General features: G+C 29.5%; 1 protein-coding gene across 1 annotated transcript in view; it reads right to left on the bottom strand.

The window, feature by feature from the left end:
* The window catches only part of LOC111642271, a 31,487-nt gene that overhangs the window by 5,401 nt on the left and 8,374 nt on the right, over positions 1-17,712 (bottom strand). The window contains exons 4-11 of the mRNA XM_023388598.1: positions 16,906-17,024; positions 8,401-8,465; positions 8,186-8,270; positions 7,275-7,324; positions 7,063-7,166; positions 6,905-6,995; positions 6,654-6,812; positions 2,608-2,736 (exon numbers count right to left, since the gene is read on the bottom strand). Coding sequence (XP_023244366.1) covers positions 2,608-2,736; positions 6,654-6,812; positions 6,905-6,995; positions 7,063-7,166; positions 7,275-7,324; positions 8,186-8,270; positions 8,401-8,465; positions 16,906-17,024 — 802 coding nt within the window. The remainder of the gene's footprint in view (positions 1-2,607; positions 2,737-6,653; positions 6,813-6,904; positions 6,996-7,062; positions 7,167-7,274; positions 7,325-8,185; positions 8,271-8,400; positions 8,466-16,905; positions 17,025-17,712) is intronic.

Genomic DNA, 17,712 nt, shown 5'->3' with positions numbered 1-17,712 from the left:
CTGTTGCCCCTATACCAGGGGCAACTTTAATAAAAATAATTAAAATAATTACAACTTTACAAAAAGAGAGAAGTTGCCGATCTTGCCCCTATACCCGGGGCAACTTCGTCAATTTCTCTCTTCTTGTAAAGTTGTAATTATTTTAATTATTTTTTTTTCCAAACTGATTTTAACCAGTTCTATAGTAAGGTAACATTCCAATAGACAATATGCAAAGCTTTTTTTTCAGTTTACAGCAGTATTTATTACACAAAATTTAAGTAAATCTTAACATGCCGATCTTGCCCCGATCTCCCCTATATAAAATCTATTAATTAAAAAAATTAAAAACTTATCGGAAGTCGTTTTTGATATCAGAAACTAGCTTTAAATAACTTTACCGAAGGAAAATCCGTGCACTACAACTTTAGAACGATGAATGAAATTTGATATAAAACTCCCATTAAAAAACAATTAAAAAGTAATAAAGCGTGAATCGCGTGTCATTAAAGGTTGATTAAAATCGCGATAAAACAAAAACAATGATACACAGTAGAGTAATTTATTATTGTCATCTCTATACAAAAGTTTTTCTGATTTTTTGTAGGTACTATTGTATATTTTGTAGGTTCTAATTTTCTATTACAGGAAATGTGATCACAGTTTTCGTAATAATACAATACTGTACATAACAAAGTACAGTACTCTTTACTAACTTGCTGACTATAAAAATATAATAAGCAGTATCGCAAAGAGCTGGGATAAATACTCCTTAATTATAATTTCGTTATAATACCTCGTGAATTATTTGTTAATGTGAATAAATTCTAAATGACAGTACAACTTTTCGAAAAAGTTTGTTTCAGTAATGAGAAGTCCGAAAAGGTGGAGAAAAGTGACCGAAAATTTACTTTAAATTTAATATAAATTTCAGTTTTATTTTATATCAAGTGACCACGAAAATTTTAAAAATTCTAAAAGTATAAATAAGTCAATCATAATGAATTATAACTAATATGAAAATTTAAAACATACTCTGTTGCTGTGACTAAAGTTCCCAATGACATAAATTTATAAATATTATTTTCACAAAGCGACAGGTATTTAGAAATTATAAAAACTTTTGCTGAGTAGAATGTTTCAGTGAAATTTTCATATGCATGTCTGCAGATATATAAAGTGATTATTGCATTAAAAGATATCCGAAGAATACAAGCGGAGAGAGAAAAGTATTTAGTCGAAGGCCCGAAACTATCTATATGTATTTTTGTTAGCTTCTTGATTGTTTTCAAAGAAAATGGTTTCGCAATCGTGAAACATTGAACACGTTTCATAATTCATCCAAAACTTTTTAACAAGAATTAAGATTGAAAAAATAGTATTAGTTTTATTCCTCAAAAGTTATGTATTGTGAAATGCAATTAGCACAATACAGTATTTTATAAATTTCAAATGAAAGTGATACAAATGGGCTCTGTGTACAGTAAAAACCTCGTGAAATAAAGAAAAAATTTTATTTAAAAAAAAAGCATAGGCGAACTCTTCGAAATAAAGATCAAATTATTTTATAAGTGGCCCAGAAAGTAGTAAGTCAACCAAATGAAATAGCCTAGAGTAATACACTTATCTGAATCTGCTATTGGTAGCCCAAATTTGGAATCTCTTAACCCAAATGTATGTAATGAAATAAGATAAAAAAGGCAGTCAATAGATAAACTGACAAACAAATATGTATTACTGTAAAAGTAAAATCATACTGATAAGATTAGCATTTTTCTTGGTCTATTGTTCTCCAATAGCATGGAGGTCCTGTGATCTAAACGAACGAGATAAGGACAGACAAGGACAGACTTTTGAACGAATCCAATTTCGTAACATATAAATCTCAGTTGAAACAAACGTACAGNAGGACTGACTGACTGACTGACGACCGTCTCAGCGACAGACCTAGTAAAAGACCGAGTTACAGACTGAGTAAAGGAAAAAGAAGTTGAAAAGTGAAAAGAACAGAGAGAGAAAAGTCAGGAAAGAAAAGAACACAACTCTTTTCCATGTATGTTGTAAGGCACGCAGTTTGGATAGCCCGCGGCTAAGTAACTCTTCATAGCGTATTACAAGATTTTTTATTCTATATTTAGTGCATCATTGTATTCGAAACAGCAAAGTGAATCACTTAAAGAGTAGGCTTTAAAAGTTTTTAAAGACAATGAAATTTGAAAAAATAAAAACAAAAAAAATATTATAAACGAATAGTGGAAAATTAACTAAGTAAAAATGAGCATGTACTGTACATCTAGATAAGTAAAATAAATAAATACATTAGTAGATGAAAAAACCTGCTTTCATCCCTTCCATCGTGATTCCCTTGCACCTATGAACTGCTTAAATAATGTTATCTGCTTATTAAGATAATAAACAAAACACATTATAATCATAAACCTGTTTTAATTTAATTTTACAACATATTTATCAATCATTTGAGTAATATTGATAATTTTTTAATGAGCATAAATTATATAAAACTAAAGTTTATATTTATAGATATTATTTTAAAAATAGATTTTTTGTTAAAATTTATTTATTTATTTTTATATTCCATAAATTACCTTGTGAAGTTAAGCTACGAACGAGGAACCAGAAGATACGTTTCCTTGTCCATGAATTTCTACTTTCACGAAAACATAACTTTCGTGTGACAGAAATAAAAAATATGCATATCCCAGTCATAAAGAGAGAAACCAACATACAAATCCAAACCTGCAAAATAATTTAAATGCTGATTAATACAAGTATTTACATTTAAATCTTTCATGTTTGAAAAGTATTCTAAATTATGTTTAAATTGATATATAGAGTTACAATAATAGACTATACATTATGAACACGTTGGCGTCAGTATGAATTCGGCCAGGACTTCACGACTGAACATTCATTTATTTACGTAATTTCAATTACATCACCTGTTATCGCTGAACATAAGCAGGTTTACAATACATTTTAAAATACAAGTAGTAGTGAGCAGATGTGAGGCTAAAACACCAACTAAAAGTAGAGTGAAAGCACATCTAGTTCAAGAGTCGCGGTATTAGAAAACAGAATACTTAAATAAATTGAGGCTGCTGCTTGAATTTTACAGTACAAATGGATTAGAGTAATAAGAACTACAGTATATACGAGAGTTACATGAAGTTAACATGCTGGCATTGCCTGTTGTGCTATTGCTTAAGGCTATTTTATAATTCGTTTTAATGTAAGTGTGTACAAACTGGAGAAACCGCAAATCCTTTCAAATTCTGTTTGTATGCAGTAAAAAATATAATGTATGTTGCTGTCAGGTTTGTCGCATAATAGACAGAGGTTATTGTAATGCAGGAAAAACAAGACAGAACACAACGAGTCAGCCGCGTAGTTAGGAATTGGGTTCAACATAATAAAAAAAACAATCATTACATTTAGTTTCATTATAATAACATTGTATATTCTTTTTTCATAAATGCATAATTAATTTATTTTATTTTTCTGACATAGATTAAAAAGTTAAATAAAGTTGAACTCTTTGTTATACTTTTTTAATTACTCTAATTAAATATTTAACCACCGATTTGCAATTCTAAGTCTCGAATTACTTTTGATTTATTTTTAATGCCTTATTCCTTGATTTTTAACTGATTATGTTATTTATTACAGAACGTTTTAGTCTTTTTAACCTTTCAAATTTCGGAGGAAGAATTACTTTTCGATCAACTGCCATTCTTTTTGTGTTATATATAACGAAGCCAAGAAAGTAAACATCCTTTTAACATTACTGTGAAAAGTCATGGGGTTAAAAAGTAAATTTTTAACCCCTATTTAACGGCGATTGAATAGTAAATCCCGCTTACATTGTTATTGGATGGTATATTCTTTAAGTTTGACAAACATCGCTAGATCTCAACCTAGTCAGGATGCTGACTATGTTGGAATATTCATGTTATAACTCGTGATAGAGATTTAAAATGAGTTTGAGAATGATGGTTTATTATAGAGTGGGGTGGTTATGAATAAGTTCGATAGGATGTCTGATTTTTAACTACTGAGAATTAACTTCCATTTTAACAAATCTATATATATAATCGAGACAGGTTGATAATAATAATAATAATAATAATAATAATCAGCGCAGAGCCCAAACGGTTAGGAATTAAAAGTTGAAATTTGATCCACAGTTAGGGTAGGTCACGAGAACGCACACTAAGAAGGGATTTATCGAAATTCTTCCCCGTGGGGAGAGGGAGAGGATTAAGTTTTCGACAACGAAAGTGTTAAGTAACAATGGAATTATCAATAATGAAAGTTTTAACAATGAAAGTGTTAAGAGAAAGCGAAGTGCAAGATTTACAGACGCAGATGTAGTTTTTTCGTTTTTGCAGAAAATCGAACATTTTTTAACTCATCTAGAAATTCTCTAATTAGTCTGGATACAGGGGACCTAATTCTTGCATTTTTTGAAAACGGGTAAGATCGACTATAACGTAATAATCTTAATCTTCGGTATCGTTACTTTTTGCTCGAGCAACGCCGGGCCTATCTGCTAGTAGAAATATATTTTATAAACAAATAAAATTAAGAATACAAATGAATATAATAACATAACATAGAGGTCTTTAACTTATCTAACTATAACCCTATTAATTTATATTGAGAGAGAATTTACAATAATATTTAGTATAATACCTCTAAATTTATAGGTTGAACATGAATGACCTTCTTCAATGACGTGGAAGTCGGAAGATCCAGCACAAATTAATAGTTCTGACGAACTAACTTATTATGGTTAATCCACACAGAGTTTAGCGCGTAAAACATTTTTATACAAAAAATATTTTTCAATCAGGAGTTAGATTTATTGTAATCTGACAATGAATCGATCTACCTCGTAGTTTAGTCAAAGGATACGATATAAGTTTTTAAGGCAATAAAACGTTAAAAATGAAAACTGTATTTTTATATCCCCACAAAAATATGAAAAAATAGATAATTTTTGTGATAAAATTTTACATCGATTTTTAAATTAATAAAAATTTAATCAATTTTAGAATTAGATTCTCACAATATTGCAGGTCTTATTCTTTCATTTTTTAAAAATAAAATTATACTAAAAATAGCGTGAAAGCTGAAAGAATGTTTTTTTTTTTTTATTTTTAATTTTAACTTTTTATGGTATTTATTTTGAATACAAAACGTTTTGATAATATCACCTTTATATTTTTCATTTTTTACTTATATATATGGAAAATACTTAGCATGTATTTTTCTTGTAAAATTTCTCTAATTTTTTGCTAAAATTAAATTTCCAAACGCTGTAAAAATGTATTGTTATATATAGAATATATATATTCAATGTTTCAACGAAATCGTGAATGAATAGTTGGTGAATGTTGAATTACAAGATTTCGTCTAGACAATAGAAAGGTTGCGGCCGTCGTTTTCAACGCGAAAACGTGTATGTCTGACGTTCAGCGCCGCCGTCTTATAGGCTTAGAAGTTTCACAATGGCGTTTGGAACGTCAGTGGAATCATGCTCGACGTTCTAAACGCCATTGTCAAACCTCTAAGCCTATAAGAAGGCGGCGCTGAACGTCCGACGTACTCGTTTTCGCGTTGGAAACGTCGGCCGCAACCTCTCTAATAAGGCCGAAATGGATACGCTTACCTGTTTTAATACTTAAAAGGTACTCTCAATCCATTTTGTTACACGTGGAGCATCCGTTATTAGATTTCGTTTACAAATGTAAATTTGCTATCAGTCTTTTTGCTGCAATTGTTTGCAAACTCTAAATAGTTGTATTGTCACAGCGAGTATACATGTATGCAAATTTCGACTAGATAGGAAATAAGTTTGTTTGTTTAGTTACGGCAACGCAACACTTGAATGATCTTCCTAGATGGGATGCCTTCCGGGAGATCTTTTTAAGGGAAACTGGCCCCTATTTAGGCATTACAGACGTGGAGAAAACCCGGAAAACTTCACGTGGCCAGCCCGTCCGCGCGAAAGCACGAACCCACGACCGAAATCCCAGTGTTCAGGAAACGAAGACCGCTTGGCCACTGGTGGGCCTAGGTAGGAAATAAGAAGGGAGTTAAACATTTAGTTACAATTTTTTTTCAAAGCACACAAACAAACAAACAAACGACAAAAACCGAGTATAGTAAGTTAATAAAACTCGTGTAAATTTCATGTAATTATTTGAATAATGAATGCGAATAAATAGAATTCTGCGAAAAACACGCACGGTGCCCATGTGTCTGTAACATAGACTGTTCATCTTCTGTTTCTTCTTTCACAGGTAAGGTTCACTTATTAAAGACGAATAAATTCATGTTATTTAGTGTTGTAAACTTGCAGTTAGCGTAATGTGCTGAAGAGTTTTACAAGCTTCATTAAAACTTTTCACACATCACGTGACGTGTCATACATGCAGCCTGTAAACGTTTCGACAACTACAGAGCAGTGCAAATATAACCTAACAAACTGTTAATTTTTTATTATTTTTCTGATAAAATAAAACATAGACAAGAAAATTATAAGCTAATATAAGGTAGATTTTCTCAGTTATGAAATATTTTAGTTCAAACGAAAGAAAAAAAGTATTCTGATGACAATATTAAATAAATTTCTTATTCAATTTACTTACCTTAAGTGAATAAGGTCTACTTATTGCCGTTATATCCGAAACTCGTTGTGGAGCAGTAACAATAAATACTGTTCTCTCTGTCTGAATAGGAATTGTGAAATCTATTGCTTGTAGCCTCTTGTATGTAACACACACAGAATTAATGCTAAGATCAACATCCTTTAAGAAATGTATGAATTGATATAATTAATAATTAAATAATTCGTATAAAATCTGTATTATAAAGTAATTTATATTATTTATTATCTTACTTTTTTCTGCACTCTTCCAATCAGACCGTTCCATGATCCATTTCCTAAATCAATGCCAAACACTTTTTCAATAGGTTGAACGACTTCATATCTGTAAAAAATATTAAGTAAAATCATTAAAGGAAACTTGTGAAAACAAAAACATCAATATTACTTACTTGACATTTTTGAAATTCTGAATAACAATGTTCCAGAGATTAAAATTAGGTCCATGAAAAATTATATCATTGTTTCTTTTACGAACTTCAACGTAAGGAGAGAACTATGTTCATGATGAAATATTAAAAAAATAAGAGATAAATTAAATGTTTAACTAGTAATTCTGATTTAAGTAAATTATATTCTTCAACATTTCTTAAATATCACTTACTGGTAGGGCTGTGATTCTTACTTTGACTAAGTTTCTATGTACTTCACTTTCTACACAGAAATTCAAATATAAAAAATTTACAATTGTGTGTAATTAATTAATTATGTGCTATACTAAGAGTGCTATAATTTAATCATCATAGTGATATATTGCCTTTTGTATGTAATACATACAAAAGACATTAATGACATCCGTACTGAAAGAAAGAGAGGGGGTTATTAAAAATCAGACAAAGTCAGAGAAAGGGGAGAAAAGGGGTAAATTTTAATAAACGTCTGTTTTATTTCATTAAATTTTTACACAGTTTATTGCATTTTTTTATTTAGAGCGTGATAAAGGGTTTGACAGTAATTGAGTTTTTGTTGGACATCCGAATAGGTGAGGAGGTTACAGTCAAATCTGGGATAATGGGATGAGGAAAAATAAAAATTCTAAGAAAAAATGCGGGCGTAATTTAGGGACATTACCTAAGCAAAAAAATTTAAAATAATATTTGATACACAGTCTAACATCATTCACATGTTTAATTAATAATATATTTTTTAAAATATTACTAATTAAATTTACGTAATTCTTAACATAAATAATTCCTTATATTTACAGATGTATATTTTATTGTATCAATATCCAAAGTCACGATAAACTTTTTAAATAGAAACCTTAACATTTAAATATCATGAGCAGTCGGCTGGATGGCCGAGTCGTTAACACGTCAAGGAGCTGCTGTGAATTTTTTGAAATGAATAAAAAACTAATGGAATTTTTCACGACTATCAGCACCAATTTTTTTTCATTCTGAACCTAACTGAACACACGATATCCCCGGAAAAATAATCTCTTGTGGTCAGGGGAAGAGTTATTAACAAAAATAGTACGAACTAAACATGTACATATAATTTAATGTTACTTACCGCATGATATTCCAAATTTCAAACTATATACGTTAAGTAGAATAAAGAGACAAAATAATTTTTCGAAAAATATTACATCCTTAACCTGTATGAAAAACACAAACATTTTTAAAGTAATTATTTTCGAAACAACAACACCTTCTTTCATTAAATATCATTAACAGAGTGGTAAATTAATTTTTTAAGTATATTAATAAATCGATAAACAAACTTACATTAAAAGATATTTTGAGCATTTTGGGCCCTATAAAACCTTTAACCTGATGACCACAGTTATTTCCTAAACACAAATAATAATTTTTCCTGTTAGGTTTGCAAATGGAAGTTTTTACTTGTACAGTAAAATCGATAAAAGANGCAAAGGCATACATCACAGTAATCTACTATCAAATATCTTATGTAATGATTCTATCATGATACTATGCTGTGTAAACTATTAATATTTTATTGGATGTGCTGGTTTTGGCTGGAATATATTTACTGGTAAATCAAATTTACAACAGACTTCTTACCAAAATAACTTATTGAAGAATTTTAATGCTTGTCCTATATACATGCTGTTGTCCACTTTTTTTTTTTGTATGAACTGCATAATACATGCCATATTTTTAAAGCTAATGCAGCATTATAATAAACTCTTACTATAAAGTACTAAATACCATAATCACACCTCATAGTTCTAGACTAATGTATGTTTAAGAATCAATTTATATGAAGGAAGGGTGTAAACCAGAATTCTGAGCTGAAATATTAAGGTCGACTTATACAATAGATTGTTTTGTATGTTGACATATGTGATATCCACAAAATACTTCATAAAATTTAAATTAAGCTTACCTGTTCTGGACGATTTGGTATACAAAATGCCTTTAAAATTGTATGCAGGGCTTTTATTCGAACTTGAGAAAAGTAACGATGGAGTAAACAAGCATTAAGATAAGTTGTTTTTCTTACAAGACGAAAGAATTTAATATAATTATTACTATTAACTGCATTAAAAATAGATATTGCAAATTTTATTTCTTCTGACTCTCTTATATAAGAAGGAAATTGCTGGATTTCTCTGTGAAATAAATAATTAAAATATAACATTTTAGAGCATTATATAATTATTCTATTCTTCTTTGTTTGATTTTATAAATAATTATTGAAAAGTTAATATTTATTAAGTTAAAGTTTCTATCTTAAAACACTTTTTTTAGAGAACGAAAAGGAATTATTTCGAATGTAAAGTTTGAAGATTGTTCTGTAAATAATTGTTACTTCTAGCAAATTGATGTTAACTTCACAGCACGAATATCAATATTTTTATTCTTCAAGGAAATAATAAATATTTATATTAACATTGTTACAAAAATAACAAATGTTATGTATTTATCTGAACTTATAAAAATTAATTTGTTAATTAATAGTAACATATCTAAAATAATTTAAAATAATATATTATAACAGTTGACACCATCAAATGTCAAAAATAGTTAAGAAACTCGTTGCTTAATTTCTAATCTCTGTGTTAAGAACCAAGCGCTACTACTATATCAAGTGTTTTTTTTTAATTTTAATCAAAATATTTATCTATTATTGGTTTGTTTTTATAATTTTATGTTAGCATACAAAGACATTATTGTAAGATTGGGTCTGTGACTTTTATTGACTGGAGAAATAGTCCATAGAACAAAAAGGTTAAGAACACCTGCTCTTATAATAAATATTGTCAATAGTTCTTCCAGCACACTCTTTTGATTTTCCAGATGTTATATATATAACAGAGAGAAAGTATTTTGATCGGTAAAAAATCACCCTTCAAGGTTCCTATATTTTTTGCATTAGAGAAATTAAAACGTCATGAAATGCAAAATGTTAGTATGGTTTCTAGTATGTGTTTGTAGAGAGCGCGATTTTGTTCACCGAGTTAAAGTTCGATATCTTTTATGCCTTCTGTCGAAAATATCTTCAATCTTGCAGCACGGTTTGTATATTAAAAGGATTTATACTATTAATTATTGGAAGAGGAAGATCGAAGAAATGGACAGATAAATGAAGGCAACGTGTCATATCTGGAGTGGGATCAAACTTAGTGAAGATTTTACTGGTTATTTATTATTATTAGTTAATATTTGAAAGTTTTTTTCTTTTATATATAACTCATTTCCAGCTTCGAAATAAATTGTTTCGCTATTATGTTATAATCAATAATATAAAACGTATTTGAAATAAATTTTTATAACAGATGGCACATCAACAATTGCAAATTTCTTCTAACAAAACTACACAACTTATTTCTGGGTTTATTAATAACGATTCCTTTGGATGAGCTATAATATTTATGTACAAACTCAATATTAAAAATTTATTTTAAATTTTTACAGATAATGTCGAATTTTATTAAACATTATTAAATCAAAAAACAATATAAAGCAATGAAATATAACGATTCCTTTGGATGAGCTATAATATTTATGTACAAACTCAATATTAAAAATTTATTTTAAATTTTTACAGATACAATCGAATTTTATTAAACATTATTAAATCAAAAAACAATATAAAGCAATGAAATATTACAGATTATATTCAATATGTTTTAATATTAAAGATATTGAAGGACGAATACTTGTTTAATTTGTTTGATAGTTTCTGTTTTAAATGATCTGTTTATAACAGGGTAAGTCTACAGTTAAATTATGTCGCAATGCATTAAATGAAAAAATATATTCATGTAATTTTGTGTTATTGTAAAATGAGAAAGTCATTAATTCAATCTGAGCCTGGTAATAACGGATAAAAAATTAAAATCAATTTTAATTTAACATTAAAACTTTGTTGCTTAAAATTGTATAATTCTATTTTATGTTAAATACTTTCTTAAAAGTGCTATCAGCAGATTGTGCATTAATAAGCATCATTTATATAAGCAGATATTTACATATAAAACAATAAAATTCTATAATTGATACAGCACAAAATGTATCGATGATGACCATTGGTACATTTTACCAAATTACATTATACTCCTTTCAATACGAGAAATTTTAGATACGACAGAACAAAAGAAATGTATAATTTAATTAGTATATATTGCAATTATTTAACGATTTAAATACATCATATTTAAAAAATGTAACATTATTTAACGATCTGAAATAAGTAAAGTGTGGAGAATATCTTTAATTATTATTCATTATGAAATAATGAGCGTATTTTCAGCTATAGAACTAAATCATAATTTACTAAATTATAAATTAAATTTTGAATCTTTTTGTTGCGGGTAGTAATATTAATTGTAATTGATAAAGTAAAGCACACAAAAAAAGTTTATTGTATTTCATGAAAACAAGCAATAAGCAACAGTTATTTTTTATTCTACGCCCAGTAAGCACTAAAAACTTCACAGACTTTCTGCCTATCTTTTATAATGGCATATCTTGCGGCAATCTTCTTATATACACGAATGAATTTTTTAATTAATTAACAGCGTTAATCAAGGTGTACTGTACCTGAATACAGGTAAAAGAAATCAGGCAGATTGTTTTAGCGGAATAATACTAAAAGTATTGTAAATGGTTTTGTTTATGTGTTATCTTATATACATAAATTTTTGTTGGCAAAAGTATCGTGGGATCTTCCTAAAGACATTGGTGGCAATTAAATCTTTCCTTATATAAAAACACCCTTTCCAATGTAGTCACACATAGTTTGTACTCCTTGTTTACTGTACATTAACCTTTGTTTAAATTTAACAGTTTATTTCTCTACCTCGCTGTAACACACTGCANTAAAGCATTTTTTTGAAAATATACAGTAAGGTTCCATATTACCACCTGATTTTCTCTAAGCCTACTTTCGGACTTTTTGTACAAAAGCCTACAAAAACCGTACTTATAATTACACTAGCGAAAAATCCAATTAGGAACATTTAGTTTACTAGTTACCGGTACTTTTCGCACAAAAAATGTGGGTGTAGTTATGATACCTTGTTTACAATTCACTAAAATGTAATTGGGGTTCCATAATACCACCTTCTTTTCTATATATTGCAATTATTTAACGATTTAAATATTTCATATTTAAAAAATGTAACATTATTTAACGATCTGAAATAAGTAAAATGTGGAGAATATCTTTAATTATTATTCATTATGAAATAATGAGCGTATTTTCAGCTATAGAACTAAATCATAATTTACTAAATTATAAATTAAATTTTGAATCTTTTTGTTGCGGGTAGTAATATTAATTGTAATTGATAAAGTAAAGCACACAAAAAAAGTTTATTGTATTTCATGAAAACAAGCAATAAGCAACAGTTATTTTTTATTCTACGCCCAGTAAGCACTAAAAACTTCACAGACTTTCTGCCTATCTTTTATAATGGCATATCTTGCGGCAATCTTCTTATATACACGAATGAATTTTTTAATTAATTAACAGCGTTAATCAAGGTGTACTGTACCTGAATACAGGTAAAAGAAATCAGGCAGATTGTTTTAGCGGAATAATACTAAAAGTATTGTAAATGGTTTTGTTTATGTGTTATCTTATATACATAAATTTTTGTTGGCAAAAGTATCGTGGGATCTTCCTAAAGACATTGGTGGCAATTAAATCTTTCCTTATATAAAAACACCCTTTCCAATGTAGTCACACATAGTTTGTACTCCTTGTTTACTGTACATTAACCTTTGTTTAAATTTAACAGTTTATTTCTCTACCTCGCTGTAACACACTGCACAAATTACAGCAATTTTACCTACAGAAACTTTTTAAACATATTCTTTAAATATTCTTTCATGTAGGCCTAAATTAAATTAAACATCATGAATAAATTTTTATAAAAGTAAATCGTTTTATACATTTTAGACAATAATATAAAAAATATCTTGATTACGTTTGTAATTTTAAGTATTTTTCAAATAGAATTTGTATCGACAAACACTTTCCATTAGTAAACGTATTTTAAGAGTTATAATAATAACGAATTTACAATGTAAAAAAATAAAAAAAAATTAAATAAAAAATTTTATAATGCTATTTCAATGATAAATAATTGTATTAATTGATTAAGAATAATCGTTTTATATGGAATTGAGTTCTTGCATTAATACATTATGAATTAGTAATTAGTACAGTAATTGAAACTCAAATTTATGTAAGAACTTTGAATATGCCTTGATTTCAAAATATGTTTACACAGAAATTAAAAAAAAACATCTTTTATAAAATTTTATAGATGAAGATGGTATTATGGAACCCCAATTACGTTATACAGTAATAAATTGTAAACAAGGTATCAGAACTACACTCACATTTTTTGTGCGAAAAGTGCTGGTAACTATTGAACTAAATGTTCCTAGTTGGATTTTTCGCTAGTGTAACTATAAGTATGATTTTGGAAGCTTCTGTACAAAAAATCAGAAAATAGGCTTAGGTAAAACCGGGTGAAACACTACTGTATGTTTTCAAAAAATGTATCCAAAAACAAATAGGAAAGTACAAAGAATGTTAAATAATTACAAAATTATTTACTCCAATGTATTTTATCGAAAAAATGCTTTCATAATAGAAAAATATGACTTCCATAAACAATATAGCCTATATTTAAACAGCTCTTTTACGATATTCTCAGGAAGAATTAGCTTTCTACCTAGTTTCTTTTTCACAAATTGTTCCGGACGAATGTCTGCTTGCAAAGAGAAAGTTTGAAGGAGTTGGGTTCCCAGAGGAGTTGGTTCCATATTAAAAGCACCAATGGAGTCTGTATTTCACGCATCGCCATCTTGAATTAACTTATGTCTGTCAAGACTAAACTTTAAAAAACGTGAATATCACACAGATTAACATGTACCCCTAAAGCCCTGGTCACACTATGCGATTTCCAGCCGCGCAGGCGACTGCAACCGCGACGGCTGTTCCCGTTAAGCCCTGGTCACACTATGCGATTTCTAGCCGCGCAGGCGACTGCAACCGCGACGGCTGTTCCAGTTAACCACTAATTCCCCCTCGAAAACTAGCGCGACTGCAATCGCAACTAGAAACAAAAAGTTTGTTCTACTCGCGACGATTGCAAACGCGCATCCAAATCAACAAACGCCTTTATGCCACGTCATACAGTGATAACATTGAAAATAGTTCATCATCATCGCGGATAGTCAGAGGATTAATACTTTTAGAGAATCGAGATTGATCGAGCTTATTCAGGCTCACGAATACCCGTGAAATTTTATTTCTTCGTTTTATCGAAGATTTTATTTTTTTCATGTATTTTCGCCAGCTCTATTAAAATAATCGCCGTTTTTCTTTTATTTATTCCAGAAAAGGAACTGCTTGCTATTTTAATAAGAAAAGTGGCTAAAATTTCGTAAATACTCTGAAGTAGAACGTAAAATATCGGCAAACTCACGAAAATAGTCAAAAACAAGCTACTGTAATATTATTGGTTTATTATAGGGTAACGTGTTTCCGAGTTGCAACGTCAACGAACAATATGTGACCATGAGAAAACACGCGCGACTCGCGCTTGTTGCAGTTGCAGTCGCCTGCGCGGCTAGAAATCGCATAGTGTGACCAGGGCTTAAGTCTCTGGGACGGAATATATGCACCAGTGAACCTACAACTACACGATTTATATTTTAGAAATAATTAAATTCACTTACCATTGAAAACTTTCGAATTTCGAAAAACACAAATATGTGTGAGATTCTGAACAGCCCCTTCTTATTAATTGGAAATTGATGTCAAATCCATAAATGTTAGAAATATTTCTGATTTAAATGAAAGAAATTTAAGTTAAAAACGAAGGGTAAAATTCACTTTTTTCTCAACGGAAGTTCTACATCCTTTTTGTTTCCCCTTATTTTCAAAAATTTTGAGTCACATACAGTGTATTTGTCCCTACCTCTGTAAACCCCACTTTTTCTAATCACGTGGAAAGAATACAATTTTCCCATTGGTGACAAACATCAAAAAAGGAAATTCTTTAGTATTATTCGGGGAGTACGCCACGAAATTCCATACGAGAAGGACGTATTCCATACCATCTCTCCACGGCCAACGCCCATAACCGAGTCCCGAAGTTTATACAAAGTTTATTTATAAGTTCCCAAGTTAATGAAAATGTTTATTGAAGTTCAGTTCTTGTCACTTATTACTTCTTGGGCGGCACAAGAAGTAATAAGTGAGAAGAACTGAAACAAGAGAAGAAATAGTGAAATAACGAATATTCACATCGATCTAAATACAGAAAAATATATATAATGAGGTAATACGATTTTAACTGAAATGTGATCTCTCTCTCCGCGATATCATAATTATATCTGAAGTTCGAACTTGTATATTTTTCCTTTGTTTTATTAAATATTTGATATATTTATGTTAAAGAAATGTCTCATTATGTCTGAATCAAAAGATTTCACCTTCTCCGTATTGATTCATGAACGCGTGTTAATTCGCGTGTAATAAATCCGATTAACTGGTGTGTAGGATCCTGACGTTGGAAAGAGACTTCGCAGTCAAAACCCTTTTTATTTAAAGCCCTCCTAAAAGAATAAGTGAGCCAATTTGACGATTTTGTGCCAGTAAGTGACATAAGCAAAACTTATGCCCTTGGCTTCACACATATGCTAATTCACTACAGACAACCGTTTAACTAAAGTGAAACGAATTTTCCCCTTGCTATGGACGTCTGCCTACTGCAGTTCAGCCACACTCCGCTACAGTTCGCCTTTATTATCATTTTGAAATGGAGGGGTTCCATAATACCTGCAGGATTTCATAATACTGTACCACCTTTTCCTCTATTTATACATTTTATAAAAGTCAACTAATACTTCATTTCTGACATCTTTGGGAAGCATAACATAGATTTTCGTCTTTTGATTAGTTCGGAAATTTTGGTCATACACACATGTATAGAAAGTATGTTTGCGTTTAGATCTGCGACTTAGCCTATATATAATAATATAATTTACACTTGCAATATTTAATAAAAAATAAAAAAATTACTAATGGCAATCTGCGGTTGTTTCTAATACAGTTGTAAAAGGTAGTCATCTAAACAAAGTTGTTTATCCTGCTATAGTAGGTGATTGTCTCTTGTTTTCCGTAAATTACCTGTATTTATAATATTTTTTTATTTTTTTGTCTTTGACACTTTTCAGAGGTTTGGCTGTAGATAATTATTTTCAAATATTTGTAACGGATGTATTTACTTTGATCATTTAACATATTTAATTTAATAAATTGCTTAAAGTAATTAAGCTTCTATTGATAAATGTTTGATGAATATACTTTTCTTATTTAATGATATTAGACACATCATTAGAGCAAATTTTTTTTATTAACAATAAGATACATTTTCAGGAATTTAGGAAAATTTAACATGACAGACTTATTATTATGTATTTGTATACGTGATATAAATAATATAATATTCTATCCAATTATACAATGATTATATAAGGCATAAAATATTAAATTCGTTAAATTAAACTTTTCTAACTTCATCGCAGCTAAATTTATTACACATAATAAAACTTGGAGAAAGTTTTATTAGCCATAAGATACTAAAGTGCTTTAGTAGCATAGCAACTTTATATTGTTTTTAAAATTAGATGGTAAGATCGACATTCTGTTTTACATTTTAGCAATTTTATTGTATATTAATTCAATTATAAAAGCTATAATAGAAAGTCCATATCCTACAGCGAGAAGAATAAAACAACTTAAAATATCTTCAATGGAAAAAGGATGAAAAGTATCTTTAGAGATCTGTTTTGTAGACTGTGGCATAACATCTTTCTCCAACTTCTTATAAATGCCAGTGTCTCTTATCCATCCTATTCTAAAAGTAAACAAGAAATTAGTGATGTAACGAATATTCGGTTACTATTCGGTATTCGGCCTATTCGGTCTATTTTTCACTATTCGGCCGAATACCGAATATTTAATCACTATTCGGCCGAATACCAAATACCAAAAAACAGGAGTAATAAATAACAAAAACACAATAAATTAATCATTGTGGTATTTAGATTTAATGTTATCGAGTTAGTTTTAAATTCGAATTTGTTATTGCATGTTGGTTTGATTATAAAATGATTGTAAATGTTCCAAAAAATTGATCGAATGTAAAATTGTTAGTATGATTCTCAGCAATTCTCATTATTCTCAGCGATAGGTGTTATATAACAATTATTATTAGTGTTGCAAAAAATAGTAAATTTGGCTTCAGACCGAATACCGAATATTCGGCCAGGAGCGTGGCCGAATAGCCGAATATTCGGCCAAACTATTCGGCTTGATTAACGCACGTACGAAAATTGGCGCGAAAACCGCATTATGGCAAGGATCCTGCTCTCTATTGGCCCGCTGTCACTACGCTTCGCCAATCGCGTTAATTCTTGGCAGTTGTAGCGGACACACAAGAGTGTCATGGAAGTATGTGATAAATGATGATATCAAATGTGTATAACAATGAAATGACCTACACGTGTAAATAACGGAAAAAGAACAGAGAAGGACCGCGAAGT

The sequence above is a fragment of the Centruroides sculpturatus genome, unplaced genomic scaffold (assembly GCF_000671375.1).
Source record: "Centruroides sculpturatus isolate CEXI.00-Female unplaced genomic scaffold, Cexi_2.0 scaffold1499, whole genome shotgun sequence".
NCBI lineage: Eukaryota > Metazoa > Arthropoda > Arachnida > Scorpiones > Buthidae > Centruroides > Centruroides sculpturatus.
The sequence above is the reverse complement of the archived record's forward strand: the minus strand, read 5'-3'. Positions and strand labels throughout refer to the sequence as shown.